This window comes from Netta rufina (genome assembly GCF_964035555.1).
Source record: "Netta rufina genome assembly, chromosome: 19".
NCBI lineage: Eukaryota > Metazoa > Chordata > Aves > Anseriformes > Anatidae > Netta > Netta rufina.
The window spans coordinates 7,936,158-7,963,328 of record NC_140143.1 but is presented as its reverse complement, the minus strand read 5'-3'; the positions used below and the strand labels follow the sequence as shown (position 1 = coordinate 7,963,328).

The following is a 27,171-nucleotide window of genomic DNA, read 5'->3' as shown; positions in this document are numbered from 1 at the left end:
AAGCTGCCTAGAGGTCTTTTCCAACCTGAATGCTTCTGTGATTCTTACATTCTCATTAGCAGCTTCAGAGAAAGACAGGCAGCTAAGAGACTTACTCCTCAGTACGCTGCTTTCAAAGGTCGGTGCACCTGGCTGCAGAGGACAGAACGAAGTGGTAGAAAGGCCTAAGATACTCAACTGCTTTTCCCAAAATACTGTTGTTCTAGTGCAAGAGTAACAACTGGGAACACAAGCAAGTAAAAGCATTGAAGTGTCAGAGAACAACAAAAGCACAGTTCCCAATTTTAATTTACATAAGTATATGCAAAACTCTTTAAAGAAAGTTAAAATTGCCAAAGCGATACTTAAAATCTTGGAAAAACACAAATTAACATTGCTTTGGGAAGAATGATCACTAAAGAAATACTTAAATTTCCTGACGATCATATCCATTACAACTACCCCCAAATAAAAACAAACAAAAAGGAGAAAAGATGGGGAAAAAACAACAGGTCTGAGCATGTAAAAGAAAACGTTGAGAACTGGAGCCTGGAAATCACACAACACATTGATTTTTTAACCACGAAAGACAAAAAAGCAACAGCACACACTTCACTTTAAAACCTGTCATTTTAAGACAATTCTTAACATTCCTGACGTTTCTGCAACACCTGCGCTGGCAGCGAGGGCTAGAATTACAACCAGAGCGCACCAGCATCCCGCTGGCTTTCAGCTCTTACCTGCTTGGGTCTTACTGGGATGATGCTGTCCTCCTGCTCCTTGCTGCGGAGGAGGACTCGCCCCTGCTTGTCCGGTACCTTGCGCTGGGCTGGTGCCAGTCAGAGTGCCAGGAGGCAGTGGCTGCCCTCTCTTTAGGAGCTGCTTCTGTTCTTGCTGGCGGAAGCGTGGAGGCACCTCGCGAGGCAGGTAACGGGACGCAGCTGGCTGCTGCCCATTAGCAGATGCACGCTTGCCATTGCTGCTGTTGGTAATAGTGCTGGTGGAAGTACTGGTACCGGTACCGGCAGGTTGGGGCTGGCTTAAACTGGTCTTAATAGGTTCTGGCACTGCATTAAAAAGAAAAATAAAAATTGTTTTAATATCAAGAGGAAAAATTTTGTGTAACTGAGCAAAGGGATGATGCTTTTTACTCTCCTAAGCAAACAGAGAACGTAAATTACGTACAGCATACTCAAAGGAGCAAAGTTTTCTTTGCTTAGTCTCATCTCGTGCACTTTTTGGAAGTCAGCAGTGCAGCAACAGCCCGGCACAGGCAGGGAGAGCTGCTGGCTGCAGGCAGCACACACCACACTCGCATCTATCCCCACTCAGCTCCGATGCGTACAAACACATGGCTACATACAGGCCTGGGTGCTGATACTAAATATGACCCAGGAAAGTACAACACTAAGAAAAAACACTGACTTCCAAGAACCCAGCAACTGAAGAGGTAAAAAAAAAAAAAAACTTCTTGCAGGTTTTCTAAGCATTTCTAAGGCTTCTTGGATTATTGTAGAAACAAGATGTCCAATACTTACCTTCAAACGGTAAGTAAAATAAAAGCCCAACAAGTTGATGGCTAGAAATGACTGTTGTTATTCTCACATAATATACAGGAAAATTAATTATTAAACAAGAAATAGTTTCACAGAGTTTGTTTTTTTAACGGTAGGACTTATGACACTGAGGAAGTAGCATGCTGTGAAATTTGAATTTTAGAAAATGAATCAAAATTTAAAAGGAGCGGATACCGGGGTGAGGTGGGGGGAATTCCAGATAATGAAAAGCTTTCAAGTCAAGATTAATTTTCTTTACTCCTGCTTTACTCAATCTGTAGATTTAGACACATGTGCAAATACTTTGTACCTATACTGATGCACAAATACATTCTATGTATTGGGATTAAAAAAATAATTATAATTGAAGGCAATTTATCCAGTACATAATATTTAAACACTTTAAAAACATGAAGCTTATGTTTTTAAAAGTTACAATTAAAATCCTGATCACAATTACCACCTTTAATTGGAAAGAATGACTGACTTGCACAACTCTTGTGCTATAACAAGGCTATTTCGGGGACACTGTTTTAATCTGGTGCCTAAGAAATGAGTCAGGTTTTCATACACCACTAAAGAGCACGAGCATCATCCCCTCGCTTCACAACCTTGATTAACAGCTGCTTCTCTGTAAAGCATTGCTCGTTTCTAAACTGACACTGAAATGCAGTAACTGAAAAAAGCCAACAGCATTTCAGTGCTTTATGCAAGCTACACCTTTGCCGGCACACAGGTGAATGGGCACGAGGAAGATCAAGCTGACAGCACTGGTCCTCCCCGTATCACAGGGACCAAAGGAAAATTGCCTTGGCTGTTGTAAGCATCACTCAACTGAAGCTGCAAAATGGATTCAAATGTGTAAACCGTGAACATTACTATGATCAGTCAGCACTACTTTTGAAAGACAAAATCTTCTTTTATCATCAATGAGGGGCACTAATCCCTCATGGTGTGCAGGGCAAGCACTTGCAGGTGCCCGAGCAGCACCGTTCTGGTTCAGGACCTGCACCAGGACAGGCTGCCCAGAGCAATCTGTGGCTGGAGTTTACATTGCAGAGAAATAAATTCATACAGTTATTTGTAGGTCAGTATTTCAGCACAAGATTAACACAGCTTTTCTTGAATCTTTTAAGCCTTAAACCTTTAAACACATTACATACTGTCTTAACTGTTCCTTTTCCATAGCTTTAGCCTCTTCTTTATGAGCAGCACAAAATGTCCTATAAAAACCACTGCAATTAAAACAGACTGAGCAGCCTTATTGAAAAATAAGGCTAAATTCTGGTTATTCTCCACAAAACACACTGCCTGTTAGAGTACCTGAACTTTTTATTCCTTCTTGTAACAGATCTGTGTGGTTTAAACCAGGAGGAGGAGAGGAGAAGCAACAAGTTATTACGGAACAGACGAGGCATTTAAACTGAAAGGTAAGCTGCTGTACACGTGTGTCTACAGCATCCACTGCCTTTTGTGCTCAGCAATTTTTCATTTTGGGCTGTGAGGTTGCTAATATTAATATCAAATCCCATCATTCTGTAACAAAACAGGAACTTTATCTAAAAAAATACCAAAAATGCCTGTAATATCTCAAGAGCAGAGAATAAAACCTGCTTTGCCTTTTCAAAATATACCAGCAGCTTTGGAAACAAACAGCTTGTCCACACAATGAGGATTGAAAATGTGGATGAAAGCCATCACAAAATGCAGAATTATTCATTTGAAATACAAAGTCTGCATCTTCAACATGTACGTGAAAACTATTGTTTTCATGATATACCTAAATCTGTCACCCATGTGGGGTAGTATTGCTTGGTTTTAATGGTTCTTATTTTTTAGTAAGCACTGCTGACTTTACCATTCCTCCTGGCCTTCAAGAATTGTAGTGTGCTATGGATCAAACCTATCCTGTTGCTGGACAGCAATCTTCATGCAAGGAATCTCTGGGGTTAGTGGGCAGCCTGGACTGGGAAATGCCCCGTGTCCATGCACCCTGTGCAGTCTGTCCAGGCTCGGGCTCCTGCCACCCCCCGTGCTCTGTTTCAAGAGGGCTGCATCACCCTTGGCACACGTCTGTACTTGGACCTAAATGCCTGGTTTCCAAACCAAACTGCATCAAAAGCCAACTCCTGCCTTGTTCTGCTTGCTTTGACAAATCAAAGGGATAAATAAAATAGAGGCAACTTTTTGTGTGTTTGAACACAGTAAATATTCCCATTTCATTTGGGAGATGGAGAGCGGAAAGAGAAAAAATTAGAGAGCTGGGCTTATTTATTTATTTAAAGGCAGAGATGTAAGCATGCATCATGTAAGCATTTACTGACAAGCGCTCAGTACTTCTGGAAAACACGAAGCTGTACGTGATTTGCCCATGGCCAAAACGAGCACTCAGGACACAGGCTGATCTACCAAAAATAACAAACTGCTTCAGCCAGGAAATTTCTCCAACTCGGATGACGGACCAGCACCTGTGCCAGCACCACCGAGGGCCCAGCGGGAACGGGAGGGACAGGAGCCATGGCCCCATCCAGCGCCACCGCGCCTCGCACCCGGCCCCTCATCGTGCTGCAGGGCTGGGGATGCTGCAGGTCCGGATCGTCTGGAGACAAGGCTGGAAGGGACAACCCCATGGCAAGGCGGGTGAGAGACCCATGCCCTGGTGCCTGCCCTGATTTGCCCTTTCAAGGACAAAAAAGAAGCTATGACAACTCTTCAATGGAATTTAACAACATTTCTTCGATGGAATAAAAGAAAAATTGCAAGAGAATTAAAAACCATTAACCGGCACAATGTCAACAGAGGCAGTATTTGTCTGGCCCTAAGATTTTCTTAAGGAATATTAATTAATTGGAAACGTATTTGAAAGAGCAAGGCAGGCTGCTTTTTATCAAGCATCACTTTCTCTCTGCGGTGCATAGAAATCACATCAGATACCTCCAGGTAGGCATGCAGATGAAATACACTGCTCATCTCAGTCAGAGCGGATGCAAGATTTTGCTTTAATGCCAATTAACAAAGCAGTTTCATCATGGAGGTGTGGCCAGAGAGCCTGTTTCAGCATCAGGAACATTTCCCTCTAAATATCTGAATCATAGATGAGAGAAAAGAACAAAGAAAATCAAAATATCAAACACACTGTAATTTAAAAAATATTCCTGCATATTAATAATACTGATTTTTCTCTAATCAGCATGCCGAAGTGTTTTTTATTTTGCACACCAAAAGCTCTTCAAGACTAGCAAAGAATAGGAAGCTCTTGGGAGAGCACCGTGTATACAGGCACGGTAGCTGGAAAATAACCATTTAATTGCACCATTGGCAGGAAATAAAGCAGAAAGTGTCAACAACCTAGGACAGGCTTGGTTCCTAAAACCTGGCTTCATATCAGGCTGGAATTCAGCCTTCTAATACAGCAATAATGTTTGGAGAATATATGGTACAAAGACAATACAATATGGTTGTGTTCTGAAAAAACAACAATTTATTAAGGCCATCCTCAGCAACGTTTAAGCAGCAATTTTCGTTTGATGTGCACCGAGAAGCACCTCCTGTTCAAAGCGTCTCCATCGGATTCACTAATTATTAATTGTCACATGGCGCTCGCTCGAAGGGCTCCCTTCTATGCCAGCCAGACACCCTCCCTCCTCCACCGGGTGTGTTTTGAGCTGACGGCTCCCCTTTGCAGAGCACAGGAGGTTTGGAGCCGTAACACGGAGCACGCTGCAGGCTCGGAGCAGCGCAGACACCACCTCCTGCACACGGCAGCGCCGGTGGTCAGGAGGGGCTGCCGAGAACAGCGATGCTGTGTGCGATGCTCTGTGCGTTGTACGTCTATAATCAGCCCCAGGGGCCGGGCTGCCAATCTAGGGAGAGACCTCGCCGGTCCCCGAAGGAGCAGCCTGTCTACCCTTTCACCTGAAAGTAATACGCTGTCACGGCTAATGTTATGTGGGCAGCTGCTGGAAACCCGGGGATTAAAAGGCTGCCTTTACGGCTAAATTTGTTTGAAGGCTAAAAATATGGTTTAAAATATATGGGGAAGATAATTTAATACAAAGTGGTTTTCATCGCCATTAGAAACACATGATTAAAGAGCTAAAGCAAAGACATTTAAGTGGAGAGAATCTTGCAAAAATACAATTAAAGGCATCAAATAAGAGCCTTGCTATTGCTTGCTCTTACGATGTTTGTGATGGGTATCTGCTGCTTCTGCGTTCTGAGAGCTGTGCACATGCGAAACAATGAGCTTGCTTGTAATAATTATCAGTACTTAATGGTATCTAAACTTCGTAATCCAATTTCACCCAAACAAATCCAATAATTACTCCATATGCTTTTTGATGATTACAATCTCGGGAATCCCAACTGCATAAAAAAGTGTTATGTGCAATTGTAGGTGGATTTTATTAATATAATGAATAGGATCAGTCTAACAGATTTCAATTACAACAATAGCTTTTAAGTACATTTCTATGACATAAGGGAAGAACATGCATAAATGAAAGAAACTGGTTAAGCCACATAATACTGATTTATGGCAGCTTTTTCCTTTCATTCACCTCATTAACATTTCTCTGTATTTCAGAATCCCACACTCTGGCTCTGTAAAACTTGCATTTCTAAAGCCTTGAAGGAGCAGACATTCCAGAAGAGAAACAGTTAAAGCCAGAAACGCATTCTTGGCTGCTACTGTGACAGGATTTATTTACAGCTTCTATTAAACACAGCAGCTCCATTACAAAGTGCTGTATGTGAGAAGAATTTTTGATTATACAATGCCAATGCCTCACTGCGTTAAACATATCATGCCAGTGTATTATTTTTTTCCTTCAGCAATTCGTTCAGGTCATTGTTTGATGCGTTTATGAATTCATTACAGGAAACAGATGGATCCCATAATTCAGAGCTATTCTCCCAGCCAATCATATGGGCAATTTTTTTTTTTTCCTCATCTCGCTCCCCCCTCCAAATCAACCTTAATGAAGCCACTTCCTCCATGTCCGATTCCCCGCACACGTACACCGCACCGAGAGCCGGTGCTTAGCGAGGCAACCTCGGACCCAGAGCTGCTGTGACATAAAGGTGACCACCGGCACCCCCCCAAGTCAGACAGAAAGGCACGAACTTACCCAACTCGGGTGAAGGCAAAGAGAAAATGCAGGGTTGTGGAGGGCAAAAAGCTGATGCCTGGTTGCTGAGAAATCCCTTTTTGTATGCTGAAAAATGTATTATTTTTTTAAAGAAAAAAATGTTGCCCCCCAATCTACTTTCAAAGGATGAATTTTCATTTAGCAAATTACCTCCTTTGTCTACTAAGCACTGGTATTTTTTATCCACAGTGACATCTACTGGCAAAAGCAAAGGTATTTCAGAAAACTATTGCGTAAAAACCTAATACTTCTCAATGTTTCTATACAAAAGCGGGCAGTTTTGTCTTGCTCTTTTCCCAGCAAATAAATTTATTGGGAAAAAAAAACGCAGAAAAGTTACAGTCTAATGTGAACAGAAATTGCAAAATTCACAAAAACAGCTTTAAAACTGTAACCAGCAGCTGCTATTTGACAACAAAGCCTACAACCAGGGTAAAAGTAAGAATAAGTGCCTTATTACAAATAAAGCCTTACAACTTTACCATTATTTAAAGAAACACTTCAATTTTGTATTAATTCCTGCACATATCATTTAAGAAGCAGCAAGAACAAATAAAGTCTTTTCCTCATTTAATTTTTATCCCCCCCCCCCCTTTTGCTTTCCTCTCCCCTTCCTTCTCTTGAGTTTTGCAATGATTCCTGCCTCCTTCCTTACCCTTTCAATATCCCACTGCCTCTCACCACAACCTATTTTTCCTAAAAAGCTCTACAGACTTTTCTCATGTCTACCAACTTCTTGGGCAGACCTACTCTACAGAATTCCACTTTTTTTTTGCCAGGAAATTTGGAGTTAGAATGGGATTGAACAGGAAGTTGCAGCATTCATAGAAAACCTCTGCATTAACTGTTAGGATTTCTCTGCCGTCCCACTAACATTTGTAATTTAGCGGTGGGCTAAAGCCAAGGAGGCTCCATGGAGAGAAGTACCATCTAATCCCTCATCCCGGATCATCTTCCTGCTTTAGGAAGAGGGATGTGTACGATGTGATCATTCAGCCCATCTTAGCCTTGCGCCTTTAGAAAGCAGCTTTAGTTCGGTGATGTCTGCAAGGATTCGTATATTAGCTAAATGCAGCTGAATAAAAATACTGTGAAGTTACTGATTGTTACACACTACACACTTTATTTGAACAGCCAGAGTTTAGAATTCTGCAATAGAGAAAGAAATCAGTCTCTGAATACACATCCATCCATCCACCCCCAAATCACTTTGGATAAGTATTTTTGCAATAACAGGAGAAATGACAGTTTTGTTAATTGATTCTACAAAAGACCGACATTTTATGCAGGGAGCAGCTACAGGTGAGTGCTTTCTTGCTTGTTCTGGAGCAGTTTTTACATCATGCTTACCAACCGTTATGTTTGTTGGCTGATGGAGCTCTCCAACCTTAAATAAATGCTCCTGGGTTTTCCGTGAGAAGGATCTATGCTAGGATCAATCCAAAAGCCACTCTGCAGCTCCTATTTTTTGCAGTCTGATCCATTCATCTGAAGACATTTCACAGGCTTCATCAAGATATGGGCATAATTTATTCTAAAGCTATATTCAGACATATGATCGTTGCGTGAAGTTAGCAGATAACTACCCCCCATAAATTGATATATATTAAATGTTGAAATGTATTTGTTATCTATTCAGTGGGTTTCAATTCAGTCAAAAATTAATTCCTAATTTTGATGCTGGAAAACCTCCTTTGAAAATATGTCATCCAGAAAGATTTTACAACCATCTGTGGGAAATCAATATTTTATGAGGAAATCATAATAACTTATAGGGCCCACAGTGACAAGTCAGTCGCAAATCATCTTCCCAGGAGTAAGACTTCCACATTACTTCTTATAAATTAAAGGTTTTATTTTAATCTTCATAGCTGGATCTGCTAGAGCCATATAAATATTAAAGAAAGCTGGAAAGCGTATTCCGTTTGGTTGTATTTCACAATTTTTGAAGAACTAAACATTCTTTTCTTAAACATACATTGGTATTAACAGCACTGTGGCTTGTTCAAAAGCTCCCTGCTGGCTGGCTGGCCAGCTGGCAGACTCACCAGCAGACACAGCCAGTATATTCAGATTAAGGACATTCCTCCAGACCTCAGCAGATAGGTAGGAAAGGGAAATAACAGCACTTATTAAGCCTCTGCCCTGCACCCAGCTGCACATCTCAGTGACTTTGTACCTAGGGGCCTCTGTGGACATCCTACAACATTTGGTCAGAATTCACCAGAAATGTCTAAAGCTAAGGGGGGAGACAGACAGGAATCTCTCTCACAACCCAATCTCATAAGCCTCACTTCCAGAGGAAACCAAAAATATATCCATAGCAATCGGTTTATTAGGGCATTTTCCCAGAGTCATACATAAAATGCCTCTGAAACTATGAGTCTGCACTGTTCTTGTAGAAGTTAATACTGCTAATTTTGTACCAATGACGGTTTCTGACATGGAATTTTTACATGACATTGTCATAACCAAACTGGGGAATGCGAGCTAAATGTAAAATTGGTTGAAATATTCTCTGGGAGAATCAATGGTTTGTTGTCATAACAAAAGCGTATTTCAGAATATATTCCACAGGGACTTGATCTACACCTATGCTGTTCAATACTTTCATTAACAACTGCACGATGGACTAGATAATATCCTTATTAAATCCCCCAACTACCCCCAGGCTAGGAAGAAACAATATCGGGGTGATGAGACTGCCGCAGCACAGGATCCAAATTCTGATAAAGCGATGGGAAACTAACAATGAAGTGCTGTGAAAGAAAGTTGGCTGCAATTCAGTAAGGAAAGCCACCTTATTAGGCAGGAAGAATTAAACGCAGAACATCCAACACCTGATCCCACAGCAGTTTTGCAGAAAAAGGTGCCATGTTTTAGCACATCGCAAACCAAACCAGCGTGAAAAGGTCAGGCTTGTAAGGAAACAAGCATTGTGATAGAACATCTAGCTATGAGGCTTAAAGTAACCCTTCTACATCCATATGGCACCTTAAAACCTTCACTAAAGCACTGCCAGTACCCATGGTTGGACATCTCTCTTCGAGAAAGAGCCTGACCACCTGGAAGGAATACAAAGCAAAGAGGGATGTGGAACCATGAATGACCGCAGCACGCAGAAGGCAAGGTGGGAGCTCAGTCTAGAAGACCCTGGGTACACACAGCAGAGAATAAAATACAAAGAAAGAGGAAGAAATAATTGTTCCATCCCAGGGTGAATAGGATAAGACATGCTGGGTTTAAATAGCAGCTGCAAATATTAAGATTTACGTTTCTAACAGTAACGATGATGAAGGTGTATCTGAAGACACGCTACAGGTCCGGTGATACTACCTCAGGGCAAGAGGCTGGAACAGGCGACCTCTCCAGAACCCCCCTAGCCATATCTCCTACAATCCCACCACAACACGGAGCTCCAAATCCAGTCCTCCCACTTTCCACTTTCCTCAGTCATGACAAAGAAATCATTTTCTCTCAGGTTGGTAATCACAGTACTGTCCTCACCTGCTGGTTTTTCAGTTGAAGATGTGTTCCTTATTCTTCAGCACCACTCGTCCAAACCCAACCCGCTTTGCTCTTGATTAACTTCAAACTGTCTTGTTCCCAAACTACCTTTTATCCCTCCACTCCAATGCAATTTGGCTTCTCTTTGTAAGCCCTTCGCAGCCCACCCAGCCACAGAACCACCCAGCAACATCGAGTCCTAACCCTGCCATATATGACCCTATATTCACAGATTTAACTTCTCTTATGAGCTGGAGAAGCTCCTAATAAAAACCATACATCCTTGCATACTTCTGTGCTCAGATACTAGATTCTGTTTCACTTCCTTAAACAACTTCTACACATTTTTCTGTCTTATCACTCAGCAGAGAAAGTGCCAAATACTTCTCTTGACAGAAAGATACAAAACCTGTTTACTTTGTGATGCAATCTGCATTTTTAAAAGTTTTCTTCAACCCCGTGCTGTTATTCTGGTTTGGTTTCACACGCAGCAGGCTCCTGAAGAATACTTATACTTTAAACAGCTTCCAACAATTTCCTCGCTGCTTTCTTCCATGTTAGCACTGATTATAATTTTAATTTTAAATTCACAATTAATTAGCTGTGCCATTAAAAATGGTACAGCTAATTAGGTTGATAGGTTGTCATCAACAATAGATTGATAATTCAAAGCAAATACCATGTTGTTTAGCATTGTATTCTTTCACCCTGTAATGTTTATTGTAGGTTGTGAGTGCACACACATGGTTTACCATGGCCTGGTTGATGAATGGAAATTGGATTGCATACATCAGACCTCGAATTTAGAAGTCCAGGTCATGAATCAAAATTCTGGGTAATGGAACAGTTAAATTATCACAGCTACGTTCCTTCAGGATGTGAACTGATAACAGATGGTAACTTTCAAGGCTTAACAATTCGTCTGGTTTCTTTCAAGCGATAGCTCTTCAATTTACAGATGATGTTAAGCAGTATTTATGAATTCATGTAACTCAAATTCCAGTGTTAATCATATACATCTCTCTACTTGCAGATTTGTTCAAATATGCACCCACTGTAAAGCAAAAGACAAATAAATAAATAAATACATCTTGCTAGAAGCTGGTCCCCAGGCTACCATTTGTCCTTAAGAGTAAGCCTCAGACGTTTCAGCACAGACATATTTCGTCCAACATGTCATTGTACATTAACTTTGAATTCAGACTCTTGTCTGAACTCAACTCCCACCTCAAAAGCAGGACACTATCAGGCAGACTTGTCTCTTTAAACAATACACTGACATTAGAAAGCCAACTTACCTATTAAAAAAAGGAAAATAATAAAGCTATTGGAAGTTTTTAATCACTCGTGTTAATAACATTAAGAAACATTAGCATTAAGAATTGTCTGAAAAGGATGGAGAAGAGATAAGAGATTGCTGAGATGAATTAGCTTGTGCAAGGTACTATTACTCAACAACAAGTGAGAGGGCAGCTCTCAGTGAGGAGGATTGCTCTGCTAGAGCTCAGCAGCATTTGCAGAGTTTTCTCAGGTTTCTGAAGGAGGTTTTCATATAAAACAAGTTCAGCCCCTAATAGCTAGAGAAGTCACGTCTTGGATACTTCCTCAAATTATTTTAAAACATCTAAATCCCATCCGCTGATTTCACAAAGACCCACCAGGGACACACATGTGAAGTTGTAGTTCACCAACAGGACAACTTGTTACAGGGCCCCTCTCTCCTCTGCTCTTGCCCTCCAAACCCTTCCCAAGCGTTGCTCCAGGCAATGCAACCCGTCAGTAACCGCACAATGAGAGTCAGAGACAGGAAACAGCTTACAGCTAAATTATACAATGCTAACACTATCATCACTGCAAGTGCTGGTGGGAAAATCCAGGCACAATAATAACAGATTAAATAACTTCATACAGAGCCACATAAGAATTCTGGGCAGAACCAGCAACTGAATCCTTTAATTTAAGCTGACTGTGTGCATTTAATCTTATTAGACAACATTTTACACACAGTTTTCATATTTAAAGGATTTTTTAAAAGCAAATTTACAAGTGGTGCTAAGGCAAACTGGCAACAGTATTTTTCCTTCATTCAATAAAAGCCATCTCCAGACTGAATAGCAAGTATTCTTTACAGCAGAGATCTGCTCATTGTTAAATCACTTGTACGAGCAGATGAATATGAACACCCACAGTAACTCACTTCATACATAATTAACAACTAGAATTATCACAGTATTGACCAGTTTACCGTATACAGCAAAAGCCTACCCTTTCATTTGCACCTTGAACAGTGACACATCTCCAGGTTACAGCTCACACAAACAAGTCTCGAGACTTGTTTAAAACCACACAGTAAGCTGGGCGAGCTGGTGGATCACCAGATTACACATTAACATGGAGTTTTTATAACAGAAGCAAAAATCTTATAAACAGATCCATGTCTTTGGATGTGGTTAATGCTTGTATTATATTAAAAAGACTGTTAGCACCAGCCCTTTTGTAGCAGAATACATTCAAGGTCTGGAGGTCAGAGCTCACCCTGAATGCCTGCTGTGTTCTGCAGAGATGCTGGAGGCAGCTCTTCACGTTGGGGTTAAAGGGAAGGCAGTGAATCAGAGCACAAATTCTGCCAGTTCCAAACCAATAAGTGGTTGTATACTGCAAAGAGATACCTCACATACCCACCATTTCCATCTTGGATTGCCTCTACAGAAACACATTCAGTGTCAGTATCTGGCATAAATGCTGTAGGGATGTCCAGAGATCACATCACACCTACAACATGCTGCACCAACGTTTGTGCATGCAAGGCATGTACCTGGTGTACAAATTTTAGGGTGTCCCAGGGCACAGTCAGTGCTAGTATCCCAGCCAGGCTGCAGGAGAACTGGAAACACTAAATATTCATGCTATGTCGACCTGCTTTTCCAATTTGAAATCTGAGCTGGAAAGCAGGTAAGGACTGAGTGTCTGGAAATTGCCGGCATGTTTTTATGGATCAATTCCTTAACTCGTGCACTAGGACACATCAGACCTACTGGCTACAAAGAGAGTGTGCACGCAAGCTGCAGATCAATACACAAGAGAGGCCCTAGGCCTATAATGCATGCACACGCAAAAATTTGTAGCAAATCCATTCTGGGTCTAACATAACCTAGACTCGTCAGATTCACTACACATGCACACATTTTTGTTCTGGAAAATATAAATATAGCTACTCAAATGACTTCATGTTTCAGGGGGTGGAGGCAGGAGGAACAATTGCATTGGCATTTAGCTCCCTTCAGACGTTCCTGTGTAAGCACGGAGATCGACTGCTTGCTGATTGCAGGCCTGCTGGTGAAGGTAACGTGCTCCACATGATCATGAGATGAAGTTTAATTTTTATTGACATTGGCTGTGTTGCTGAAATCACGGCACTACGCATACATGTCAAATCAACTAGAGCCCTGTATAAACACAAAGCCTTGGCTCCACTGTCATGTACATTTATGGTACCAAATAAATATTTTAAGTGCAATACTAAAATAGTAACAATTTTGCGGGCAAGAGCAATGTTTTAAATAAACCAGTAAAAAGACCCTGCAAGTTTGGCACAAGCCTTTAAGTTCACATTCTACTGCAAGACAAGGCTTAAGAGGATGTTTATAGTGCAGCCCTGCAGATAGCAGAGGGATGGCTGAGCTATCGCCTGCATCAGTCAGCACACGGCTTTGCAGGGACCAGCCTCCCCTCCTCAGCAGGAGGCTCTGCTGCGAGCCTCAGGTACCTCGACGCAGGGGAACTGGGCATTGCAACTTAAGGAAAGCTCAAACTGAAGTATTTTGGCCTTAGATTTCCCGGTCTGAATGAATCCTCATGGGGCTAACTGCAAGGGTGAGATGAAAAAGTGTTCGCTTGTCATTTGCACAATTATTTCAGGAATGAGTGCTTTGAGCAACCAAGTTCTTAAAAACAAAGATGGGAATATCGACACCACTTTAGAAAACTGTGCTTCACAAAATTTCACAGATTTTTGTTCCTAGAAAAATGTTTGAAGTTCCACATCTTGTTCTGGATGCAGTTCCTAATACTGGAAACACAAGCTGTGTGTGTGTCATTCCTGTGGCTTTAAAATGATCAGATGAATAAAATCTGGACCCCCAAAATGCTTTATTGCTCAAATAAACCCAATTAAAGTCATGCTCTAAAGAGGAAAAAAAAATAATAATAAGTCTAACTTGCAGCATACTGACCTAGACGAAAAAATACACCAAACATAAAACGTGTATTTCAGTTCTTTTGATACCTTCCTTTTAAATCTAAATAAGATTTCGAATATGCAGCCAGGTTTTTCCGAGTGAGTTTCCCAAAGACTGGAAGTTTTTTGTTTAGAACAAAGAGTTCGTCTACCTGATAGCGAAGCCCAGGCTGACACAGAATCTGAAGCAAACTCTTCATTAACGCAGCTTAAACTGAACAGATTTTTTATGTCTCCACGGCCATCGTGCATTAATGCCATATATGAAAAAAAAAAAAGATTTAAATTATTCAGAAACACAAAGAAAGTAGTTCCAGCAGTTTTCAGGCTGCCTTCTTCTCAAATCTTCAAGAAAATGCCTTAAATAAAAGCAAACTAAATTCTGAGTGCATTTCTGCAATCACTTTGCAGCAGCTAAGATGAAGCCAAAAAAAAAAAAAAAAAAAAAGCTCAGCTCAATTTGTTGAACACAGCCTGGCAGAAAACCTCTTTTGTGAGGGGGCTGCAGCCCCAGCAGGTCCATTAACGGCCGGGCATTCCGGGGGAAGCTTTTCCCTGCTCCTTGAGATGCGACTTTGGCATCTCTAAAAGATCGAAGCAACCAAGTTCACTAAAAAGACGGCGAAGGGGGAAAAAAAGGCGCCGAGTGGCGCCGATCCATCTGATCCATCTGCCAGCGCTCGTAGGGCAGCAGCAGCGGTGCCGCTCTGCAAAGCAGGGCTGCTGTGTTTGTTGTTTGGGATGACAGCTCCTGCTGCAGCAGCCTGTCACCATAGCAACTTTCGGTAAGAACTCACAATGCACCCAAACGAACTCCGAGCTAAATTAACTTATTGCATGTCACCAGTGAGAAATGACTGTTCAGAGGTAATTTTCTGTACTAATATGTAATGGAGTTAACTCTCTAAATTGAATTAAATTAATTAAATGCCACTCCCAGTAAATCAGATTCTATTACATGAATGTTAAAAGAAATTAAAGATGTTTTAATAAAGATTACTAATAATAACTTAATATTATTACTTCATTTTAATTCAAAAATTCTGCTGAGTTTATTTTAGACACATGTCTTCCCCTTACTAGGAAGGAATACCTAATTATAGCACATGCATTCATATGCATATATGCACAGATTTAATTTATATTATATGCACATATTTATTTTGTATACACGTACTTAGACTTATCCAAAAGAAATCAGACCAGCATTGTAAGGACTGTTCACCTGCGAAATACTGCTTGGTTTAACATGTGAAATCCTAAGCTTTTCTTTCCCCACACACGCATCTTGATCACTGTTGATAACTGCTGATAAATTTTCCAAGCCTTCAAGGATTGTGTCCAGCTTCTATAAAGTTTTATTCCTGCTGAAAACATTTTGCAACAAGTCCAAGTGCAGAAAAAGAGGAAAATACCAAAGCTGTCTAGGCAGGCCACAGAAACAACATGTCTTTAATGGCTTTACAGAGCTACCTATTATTGTATTAACTTTGTTTTTTAATACGCTGCTTCCTGCACGTTAGAGTAGGGCAGTCAGCAGGGAGACAAATCCACGATGCCTCCATCGCCCCGTGTCGGTAAGGGCAGGCTGTAAGCGCCAGCTGATGGTGTTCATGCTGCCTGACCCTGACGTTACCCTCGGCTCGTATTAAAGACTCACCAAAACACCCCAGGTCAGAATTACCCAGCGCCATTTAAGCATTCCTCCTCCTCTGCGTGAGCAGGCAGCTGCGACAGCAGGGGGAGCACACGGCTCCAGATATGCCACCCCCGGGGGACAATGACGGGGGACAATGACGTGGCCCCCAGAGCAGGCTCGGTTCAGGTTCTGCTCAGCACCCCGAGGGAAGTCACCGCTGCCATAAAAAGAACACTGTGTAAAATATGGCAAGTGTTTTAAAGCATGTTCTGGATTGCAATTAAAAAACAGCCATAAAAACAAATGTGCAAAGCACGGGTGCGGTAATGCAGTGACCATTTAATGGATTGGAAAGTTGTAACCTGGAATAAAATACTGCCTAGATCCCAAGTATCAGTAAAATGAGATTATGGATTTAAGTTTCCACTGTTATTATGTGTCTGATTTATTGTCCAGAAACTTCAAGTTAGAATTAGACTTTTTAAAGTCTTTGTAGCCATAATAAGGCACCACATCACAAGGTCTTCACACTCAAAATATATTTTACCATTCAAGGTCCAAACTCGAGAAATACTATACACACTCGTGGCATCAACTCAGTTATCCTAACCCTTCATAAAATAATGTGAATGGACAGAACACTACGGATCAAGTGTTTAAGCATTTTTCCTGATGTAAATGGCTTTTCATTAGTACCCTCTGGAGGGAAATAAAATGCTTTATCTTACGTCTAAGAAAATAACTAAGGACCTTCTCTGAACAAAAATGTTACTGCCAAGGCAACACATTTCTGAAATATATACTGAAAGAAAGGTGAGACAGAGACATGGGGCTTGCTGTTTGGCAAAGGAGAAAAAAGGTGAAGAATGGGCACCCTGGTCTGGTTCACCTTCTCTGGGAAGGAAAAAAGTACATCAGAACTAAACAACTGAGGTAACTGAAGATGATCTCCAAGATTTGATTTCCCACAGTGACTATTGCACAAATTAGAAATAACTATAGAACAAACAAACAAAAAAAATCATGACTCTTGGAAGATGGCAGATATTAAAGTATGAATTAAGATGGAGCCCATGTCAGAAACATAGCATTGGATATATTATTTTCTTTCTGTTTCGTTCAGAAGACTTTCTCTTGTTGAGGAGAGATGCCAGACAGAGGGGAAGAGAACAGCCTCCCTCAAACGTGCTTGAGGAGAACTGAACGAGGGCTGGGTGGGCCCACCACCTGCAGCACCCTCAGGAAGCCTTCTCATCTTCTGCCAATCGGGCCTAAACAACTGCAGTGCGAGCTGCTGGGAATTACAGCAAGTGATATATTTGAATGTCTACTTCAGAGGTCTACCTGCAGAGAGCAAACGGTTAGAGAACAAAGAGGAAAGAGGGGGGAAAGGAGAGTTGGAAGAAGAAACTCCGCGTTATCAGTTCAAGATGCTTACGGAATTAGAGAAGAGGCCACCTGAAATTTAGGAGCTCCTTAATGCAAGCTGAGTTCAGAGAGAAATAACTGAGCTACAAGAACCAGCAGCAGCACTGCTATGAGGCAGTTCAGATTACAGAGCTGAACGCCGGACTCAGCTTGAAAGGCATAAAAAAGACTCAGATTTTCCTTGTAAACAGCAGTAGTAAAATTACTGTTACATAGCTTAACTCAGACGTTATTTAATAATCCTCCAATTACAGATACTGCATTTAAAAATAATTCTAGACTAAGTGGAAGGATTTCTAGAGGAGAGAAACATAAATGACTATGGTTTGAAAAATGGCTTGAAAACACCAGCACGAAGAAAGGCTGCACGAAGGCTTGAGTCAAAAAGAGGACACACAAAAGGCCGCTGCGGGGACGGGAAGGCCTGCTCTGCACTTACCGGCAAATCAGACAAGAATGGGCTTAAATTACAGGAAAGACTGTTCAGGCTGAGCCCAAGACTACTTTCCAACAATAAACAAAATGTCTTTCAAGAACATCTGTCAGGCCTGTCTGACAGCGCGGACATGGGTAAGACAATCCCTTCTTGTTTGTCTGAAGGGCTGTAGCCAGTCCTGTGAGCCTAATGCTTCAGTGTGAAATTTGGAGTTTTTAACGGAGTTGAGGGCCTGTCGATTCTGGAGCTTTGTAACCTGTATGCTTCAAAACTGTCCTGGGAGAGCCTGCACAGCCTTGGAGAGGACAAAGGTCTGGCTCTGTAAAAACTACTGGAAAGAAAAAAAAATGACACTTTGGATTTGGCTGCTTTTGCTATGTCAGAAGTGTTAAGGGCATCCTGAAAATGGGAGGATGGATCTTCAGGAAGCTCTGTGATGTGACAGGAGAATTACTACTGCCAACAAGGAAGAGGCCATCAAGAGCTGGAACCATTCCTCAGCTTCAGCTGGGCCCCTTGGGCAAGCAGCAATAGTTGCCGACATGCTCAGGGCAGCTGAGGAGTGCCAAAAGCATTTGGTGTTGCTGTTAAACACAGGTCCCACAAGTGCTGAGTGTCAGCCCCTGCTGCCGTGCTTCAAAAGCAAGGGCAGGATGCTTAGCAAGGACATTACCTCCTCTCCTGGTGATCTCGGACCTGCAATCAGCTGTGTGAGTAAGCACCTTCAGGAAGGTAATGCGCACTGCGCTGCCTAAACCTGTTCAAGAAGAACCGGAATGATCGGATGCATGGTGCAAACACGGCCAGAATGCTTCAGAGCACTTACCGAAGCGTGAGCTGGTTAAACAGACACTTTAAGTAGTCGTGCAGAATTCGTAAAGTATGGGCTACCATCTCTAACAACTCAGGAAAAGCATTAAAATAATCTAGCAAAACACAAGGAAGTCAGGAGGCAGACCGGATTCTCAGAGCAGAGGAATGTCAACACCAGATAGCCAGCAGGAGAACACAAGGTCCCTCCAGCCAGAGGCTCCACACTTTGCAAAAGAATCAAAACACTTCTTCATTTCCTTCATTTTCCCAAAATAACCCTCTCCAGCATCTGCACAGTAACTACCATGAGAATGTGCACCGGTGTCACAGCATAAAGCTGGTTTCATCCTTCCCAAGGAATGGACCAAGAAAACCTTAGAAAGCTGGCATATGCCTCAGAACAGTCTGGCATCCCGTGTACCAAACTGAGCCAAGACATTTGCTCTCGCCTGATGAGCCTCTCTTCAAGCTTGTAACTTGCAGATCCCACAGATATTATATGGGATACAAGCCTCCTCCAGGCAGTGGTATGATAATCTATCAATAGAAAGTAGCCATCACATTGCAGCTGAAGGAAAGCTGATAGGTTTTCATGGAGAAAACATCACAGCAGCTGAGTGTTTCCCATGAAAGAGTGACCTAAATGAGACAGTCCTCGAGGCAGACAAGAAACTGCCTTTCTATACACGCATCTTTAAATAAGGCTAAAAGCTAATGACAGACTTTAGTTCAGAAGGTAAAAGAACCGAACCAATAAGTAAGCAGAGCTATAATGTCACTTGGAAGAAAACCCATCTTGGACTGCTGGGTGGGTAAGAAAACTAAGAGATGCTCCTGGTCCATGCTTCTCAGCAAACACAGAACAGAGTGATGGCATGTCAAAAATGAAAAATGCATCTGCTCTCTAGTACTAGGGCATATATGCTCTGGTGGACAAGAAATCTCAGACAACTGCCTATCGAATACGTATTTACCAATTTTAAATAAGCAGGCTGATAAAGAACAGAATGCATGCTATTGTCTCAATTGTCGTGACGCCAGAAAGTGCAACAGTTTGACTGTCTCATAGTCTGCGTGTTTAAATACACTACATTAGGCAATGCCCATTACAGAAAGAGAGGTCTATTGCTGAGTATGGAAGTACACACCGTGGGCAGATAAATAATCATAAAACAGCATGCAGTTTGATCATAACAGCCACTATTATCATTGTGTAGCTGTGCTAAAATTGATATTCTAGAATGTACAGTTATCAACAACTGTATTGGCAGTTGTGCCTTTCAGAAAGCAAGTCAGGGATTTATCTGAGAGGCATTAGCACCAAGGGGCACCAAGAGAATTAGCTCCAGATGAGAAAAGCCAAACTGGCGTTACCTCATTTGTTCTTAGTCTCTTCACAGGGTACTCTTATAATGTCCAGACTTGAAATTTATCAGGCAATGGACATCGTAAAGAGAAATCTGAAGAAAGCATGTAGTCCTACTGCCTTCAAACAGTACAATGGTTACAACATTTGAAAAATACTTTCATTTGTGCCTAGGGTCTGAAAGCTCCCATTTTCACCCTGTTTTAAAAATAAATATGCACAGGTAGGGCTGTTACCATCTCAAATCTGATAAGCCCACGTCATTTTCTAATTGAGGAAACTGAGAAAAGGGAAACCACATAGAAAAGTAGAGATAAATACTCTGCCTGTATTTATAAAACAAGCACATGCCTAAATTTTCATGATAGGAAACTACAACAGACTGTATAAAGCAGGAGGTATAAGCACTGTCTCTGAGAAGTACCAACACTATCAGGGACCTCTGATTTGAGCTCTTACCCACTTTCCTATGCCCAGCTGAGGAACCTGAGAAGCCTTCCAAGGCAACCATCGAATGAGACTGGAGGTGCTTACTTGAGCTATAAGGAAAAGAAGCAACTCTGCAAAGAAGCTGAAGCACTTCACTTTTTCGGAGGTCAGCTGTCCTGTAAATCCTGCTCAGGACAGGAGCACATCAGGAGGAGTATCGTTTCCGCTTTATTTTCAAATAACCCTGAAATTTTGCATTTGTTTTCTTTAAAAAGATAATTACTTTTTGCCAAAACCCAGTACCGCTAGTTTCGGTGCCTCGTTGTCTGCAAATGGTGTTTATTTAAATGCCGAAGAGTCTGTAACTTCACAAGAGCTACAGAAGACCTAAAGCTTCACAACTGTCCTTGACTGCATGGCTCAGGGTATCAAGCCTTGACATACTCTCCTGCAAAAAGACACCAATGCTCATGCCACAATTAGGCTCTAGACTACAAAATCAACACAGACCAATACAAATAATGCTCACAAAGCAAAACAGAGCTTGTAATAAGGATTATCCATACACTTACTTGCTACCCTAAATCTTTCTCCTTCACTTCATAATGGCAGGGTTGAACTGAGATACTTGTGACATTGCCTCACTGAACTATCATCTCCAGAAACTCAAGATGGCTCATTACAGCAATCCCACGTGAAAGAAAAAACAAGAAACCAAGTGTTGTTTTTTTTTCTCTACGAGTTAACTTCGAGCCTCCACAGTCATTCTGCATGCTTTGTCTTCTTCTGTATGCAAATTTCTCCTCCTAATGCACTCCCACCTTTATAGCATTTTCTACTCTTCTGAACCAGTGTTACGGCAGGGACTCTACAAATTATCTTCACATTCTGTTCTTTGTAGATTGTAAAATTGTAATTACTTCTCTATCAGAGAACTGCTATCTCAGTCAGCTGTGAGAACAAATTCATGTTTGTTTAAAGATTCTTATAATAGCAAAACAACACAATGATAACATTTATCAAAAAGAAAACATATTTATGTTATAAAGCCTTAGCGTGCGGCACCGGGTTATCATTAGGTTATCAAATGACTGCGTATTACGATCTAATTGAAGAACTTATTACAGTGCCCCCCTTCCTTCTGCAATGATGATTTATTGCACGTTTTGTCACTACAATGTTAAAGCGTTCAGTACAAACACAGCACTTAACTAACAAGATGGCAGAGGCAGATATTCAAGTATAAGCTATAAATACTCAAATGAATCAGAGGTTTTTAGTCTGTTGTAAATCCTACCTGATTTGTAGGTTGAAACACATTTCCTAATCTTGTCTAAAAACCTCTGTTGGCCCCTATAATAATAGGGCAGAAACTAGAAAAGTTCAAACCTTAAAAACAAAACAAAAGACTAATTGTGTTACATAGTCATCATTCTACTTAAAAGTACTGGTGAGGTTCTCCAAGAAGCCTACACTTTCTTATTTCCTATGGAACTACCCTTAAATGTGGATAACAGCCAGAAAGTGGCTGGTAACATACATAAAACTGCATTTCTGCAGAAACAGGTCTGAGTGTAGGTTGAAGGAAAGTAATTCACATCCAAATCAATGTGAGCAGAGAACATTAAAACCGCACCTTTGGGCAGGGTAAGTGAAGAATCAATTCTAAACAATGCAACAATCTACACGTCTGATTTTCAAATGAAAATACGAGGCTTTGAAAAAAAGTATGCCACTACTTCTGCCATCAAAATAGAAATGCCAGAGCAGGGGACAGATTCTCGTATCTTTCCACCTACTCTTTTTCCCTTTTAACTTCCATTTATAATACAGCAGATCATGTCCCTCCAGTTAAAATACACTGTACTGCTTGTAGTATAGAAAATGTTATGCAAATTTTAAGAAGTATCTGAAGAAGTTATGTCAATATTTGCAGCACCAGAAGTCTTTTTTTAATCAAGCAAACACATACTGTTAAATGCTTTCTCTTCTTTTAAGTCTTCCCTGCTTTCCCATTTTCTGCTTGGAAAGCCCACACCCTTCTCCCTGGTCAGATGCCATGAACGCACTAAAGACAGACCTACAGCCATCATAAAGATCCTTTAGACTGAAGGAAAAATATTTTCCAGACTAACATTCATTCCTAACCAAAGATTTACAAAAATATTTTCTAGATTCAACTGAAAATGGTAAATAGTTGACTCTTTTTCCTTCTACATGTGTAGATTTTGCACATACCTTCAATGTAGGTAACGCTAGAGAATTGGGTAGACACTTTGCCTGTCACTAACCACGGTAGATGTTTGGGTAACAGTTTTATTGCCACTTAAGCTATTCTATACCAGCACTTCAGCTTCAATTTAGATTAAGAGCATAGAATTCAGCTGGGATGGGGCAAAGCAGTCAGGGACATGGTCACCTGTGTGCTGGCTAAATCTGCAGCAGCTGGCTGGAAGAAAAGCAGGCAGCAGAATGCCTTGACCTCACAGTATTTATCACAATAGCTCTCTATAAAAAGTCTCCTGTAGTTATTAAGTAACAGCCATTTACCATACCAGGGATTGCTTAGTGCACTCAGTGCACTGTGCAGAACTCTTACTGGTAGTTAGAGCTGAATGTTTCCATTACAAAAGCCTGTATGTACAAAGTTTCTTCATCAAGTGCATATAAAATGCTAAGAGTTTACGCATTCAAAATAAACACTAATAGGCTTTGTTCAATGGTCCCGTTCTCAAAAAAAAAAATAAAAAAAATCACCATAAAAGAACAGTAACGTGGAAGTACAGTGCACAGCGTGCAATACAAACATGCTCATTTCCCACCTCATCTAATTCGGCAGCACCGCTCTCCAGCTGAACAGGAAGACGACTTTAATTTGTTTTCAAGTAATTGAGAAACATCTCAGCTCCTTATCAGTTCTTCTAATCTTTTTTCCTTTCACACATTGCCTACAATTGTTGCCAACAGTATATCCATAAAAGATTCAGACTAAAAAAAAAATAAAATACTCCAGCAAACAAAGCTGCAGGAAAAAAAAAAAAAAGGAAACTTAAGCTGTTATGTGGAGAAGACTTAAAGAGATGGTTCTTTGTTTAACCAGAAAAAATAATTTAAGTTGTTTAAATAGACACGAGAGCAATGTAAGGGAGCGCTTCCTATCCCTGCACCTTCAGAAGCAGCCACATACCTTCCCTCTGTTGGTGGAAACCCGTGTTTATTTTGGAAGGGTTTTGTGCTCTGCATCACAAATGAAAACATTCGGCTGGGTTTGAGGCCTCAGAGCAATAGTTAACTGACAACACACCACGTACACACACCCACAGGAAACCTCCTTCCTCCTCACCAGTTTCTCTTTCCTGAGGCCTCCCCAGAGACTGAACATGCAACAGCTAGCATCGGTTTACAACAAAACGTAGCTACACACACGAAGCACACAAGATGGGGCAATAACTTTATATTTTCTGTTGTACAAGGAAAAAAAAAAAAAAAAGAAAATGTAATACAAGATTTTAAAAGCACCTCGATCACACCATAGCTTTCTAGCACACCGTAAGCCAACCAAAAAGGCTAACAACCTTTTCTCCTTCTTGGCAAGTCCTGCAGCTTCCCTCATTCTAGTTACCTCAAAAAAAGTGCCTTCTTCAAAAATGCAGCTGAGAGCAAGTAAGAAACAGGATAAGCATGTTGTCCTAATCAGTTGAAAAAACAGGAACTGAAAAATTGTTCCCCATCTCACCTCTGGTTGTACAATTTTCTTAATTCTTCTCCAACAGACCCAAAGGGTGTGAGTGCCTCTCATTGTCACAACTACCCAGCTGCATAACTGAATGATAAAATTAAACTTTTTTTTTTTTTTTTTTTTTTTTTTAACCCTAAGTTACCACATTTTGAGGCAGGATACAGCTTCCCCTGCACATCCAGGCTGGTCTCAGTTATTGGAAAGGTCAGAGTAAAAAAGTCACATCCATACTGTAAGCAACTGTATGAAGTTACCTCTTACCTACCAAACTCTGAATATGGTGATGTTTTGCAAAATGCTCAGTCCCAGCTTGGTTTTAATCCTTGTTTCAAACACCATGTATATGCAGTAGCTGCTGCAGTCACTTCACCCAGTTTTCCAGTGTCATCTCATCTTTACAATGCATTTAATTGCTTTGTCCCTCATATAATAAATTAACTAAATTCAGTGATAATCCCTGTGTTGCCTTTAGTTCTAGCAGCATTTGTCATTCAGCCATGAATACAAAACAAAATACCCAGTGCAGTACTGCATTTATGGCAGTAGCATAGGACACCTAAAGATAACAGACTAAAGTCTCACGGAGAAATGCAGTCCCTCAATTTAAAACAAATGAACTCACAGCTGTACCTGAAAAAAAACTGAATTCCTATCATGCTATTTTTAAAAACTTACATTAAACTTTATATTTTCAAACAATTAAAAGCAAAGCTATCACAACAAAGACAGAAATAGTATCTCACCCAGGAAAGGAGATGGCACTGTGTTTCAATATAACAGAAATCAAGACCCATTGTATTATCATGTGAAAATGAGCTTAATTAGTTACTTTGACAACAAAAACATCTGCCATAGAATTATGATATCAAAAGTCATTACAATACATTATAAAACTGAAACATCTTTGCACAGAAATGAGTTGATTCATAGAACAAAATATGTATTACTTGGAAACAGAAATACTCCATTTAGATAGAAACCCGTCATATATCTGAATTTCAAATTTTTCACGTGCTTAAGATTTCAAGAGGCTTAACTACTTCTGCCATCTTCTCTACTGAAAGCAAAATCTACTGTTACAAACTACAAAACATCTTACAAGGCAGATGCTACAGAATTCAGATTCAAATTTTCTGATTTCACACTCTTTCTTCATGTCAAAAAGTTTGAAAAGAGAAAGATGGAGTTTCAATAAATTGCTTGTCAGTTTCTTCATCGGGTAATTCAAAGACTATTTTTCTGAATTCAATATCACTGGAGTGAAAATTAATTTCTGCTATATAAATACATAAAAAGCTTTTGAAACATAAGTTGTTTTGCCAATCCCATATGTTAGGCTTGGCTCTTCTCTAATTCCCAGTCTCGGGAATCTGGGAAGCTGTACTTCCCTGTCTGTCACCTAATTATGTAGCAATAAATAGGAGTGGATATTAACGAGTCCAGAACTGTTCTACAACCCTGAGTTCTGTGGGGTGGCAAAGGACAGGCTAGGAGGAAAAAAAAAAAAAAAAAAAGAAGCCAACACCTGCAGAAGAGAGGCATTACCTCGGCTCTCTTCCTCACCTTTTTTTTAAGGCTGTAGCTTCACCAACCTTTCTCCTAGGGCACAGCTCTAATAGCTCACTGCCCCAAAGAGGAGAGTGTTTTGCTTATTTCTGCTGCTTCCTGGACCATTCTGCAAACCAATTCAATTCACTTATCCAGAACGAAAAAGAAAAAAAAAAACACGAAGAAAAAAAAAAAAGAAGGTGGTGGTGGTGGCTATGGGGTAATAGCTTTCTCATGAGTTCAGTGTATTGAATTTACTCACTGAATTGAGTTGAATCGTGCATAGAGGGGGAGAGGTTTACCCTTGGTGGCAATTAGCTGTCTTTGAAATATCTAAATGAAAAACTACATCTGTCCTGAACATTAGAGGAGAAGTGTAATATACATTGTGCTAAGTTGCAGAGATATTTAATCCATATATTCCTGTCAAAAAGTATGTTATCCAGCAAGATCAGCAAAGTAAAAGCTTACACTGAGAATCCCAACGTGAAAAGTCAGTTCCTCCAACCAAGCTTTAGGAACAGAACTATCCTAACAAGATATTCTCTCCTTTTTAAAAGAGAACGTAATTAAAAGTACAAGCACATTTTTAAGCATGCCTTAACAATATCAGATGGTTCACAAAAGAACAAAAATGAATTTACCTTTGGTTTTTTGTTCAGCAGCCTGAAAGAAGAAAAGAAAAAAAAAAATCAACTGCTTGTCAATATTCAAAGGGATACCTAGTAATTGTATGGCTGTACTCCTGACTTTTTTGCAGAAGATGCTTATATAAATCAGGCATTAGTTCTAATTAATGATCAGAGAACGTTAATTTAACTCTGTAAACCAGGAAGGTCAGAATGGCTATCACTGTCTGACAAGAGCCAAAAGCACATGCCTACAAGACAGTAAAAAACATGGCAAGCAGTATGACGGGACCCCCACATACCCACCCAGCCTTCCCTCACTAGAGATTCTGAGTTGTCCTGAAGTAAACGGGATGTCTGTGACCCTTTTAGAACTCAAGAGAATTCAGTTCAATGAATTTGTCCAATATCCCTTTGAATCCATATATATTACTAGCTTACAAAGAATAACTACACATTTTGTGACAACCCATCTTTTTAAATCTACCTGCTTTTCTTTTTACTCGATGTGGAATTTTTATACTGAAAAAGAGAGCAATTTCCATCCACATCCCAAAGGCCACATAGGATGAAAACTAACTCCATATACTTGAAAAAAAAGGCAAGAGAACGCAAACCACCGAAAATGTGCAATGGCCTTGGAATCCCCAGCCACTTCAGTATCAGTTTAGCCTAATCCAGTTAACTTTGCATTGAGGTTGCCAGGGAGCACTCA

The 27,171-nt window shown here is 40.7% G+C and overlaps 1 protein-coding gene across 3 annotated transcripts in view; it reads right to left on the bottom strand.

Annotated features, from left to right (window-relative positions):
• TNRC6C (trinucleotide repeat containing adaptor 6C) overlaps positions 1-27,171 on the bottom strand; it is a 100,675-nt gene that overhangs the window by 54,205 nt on the left and 19,299 nt on the right. For all 3 annotated transcript variants that reach the window (XM_084298565.1, XM_084298566.1, XM_084298567.1), the window contains exons 3-4: positions 26,472-26,493; positions 720-1,046 (exon numbers count right to left, since the gene is read on the bottom strand). In XM_084298565.1, coding sequence (XP_084154691.1) covers positions 720-1,046; positions 26,472-26,493 — 349 coding nt within the window. The remainder of the gene's footprint in view (positions 1-719; positions 1,047-26,471; positions 26,494-27,171) is intronic.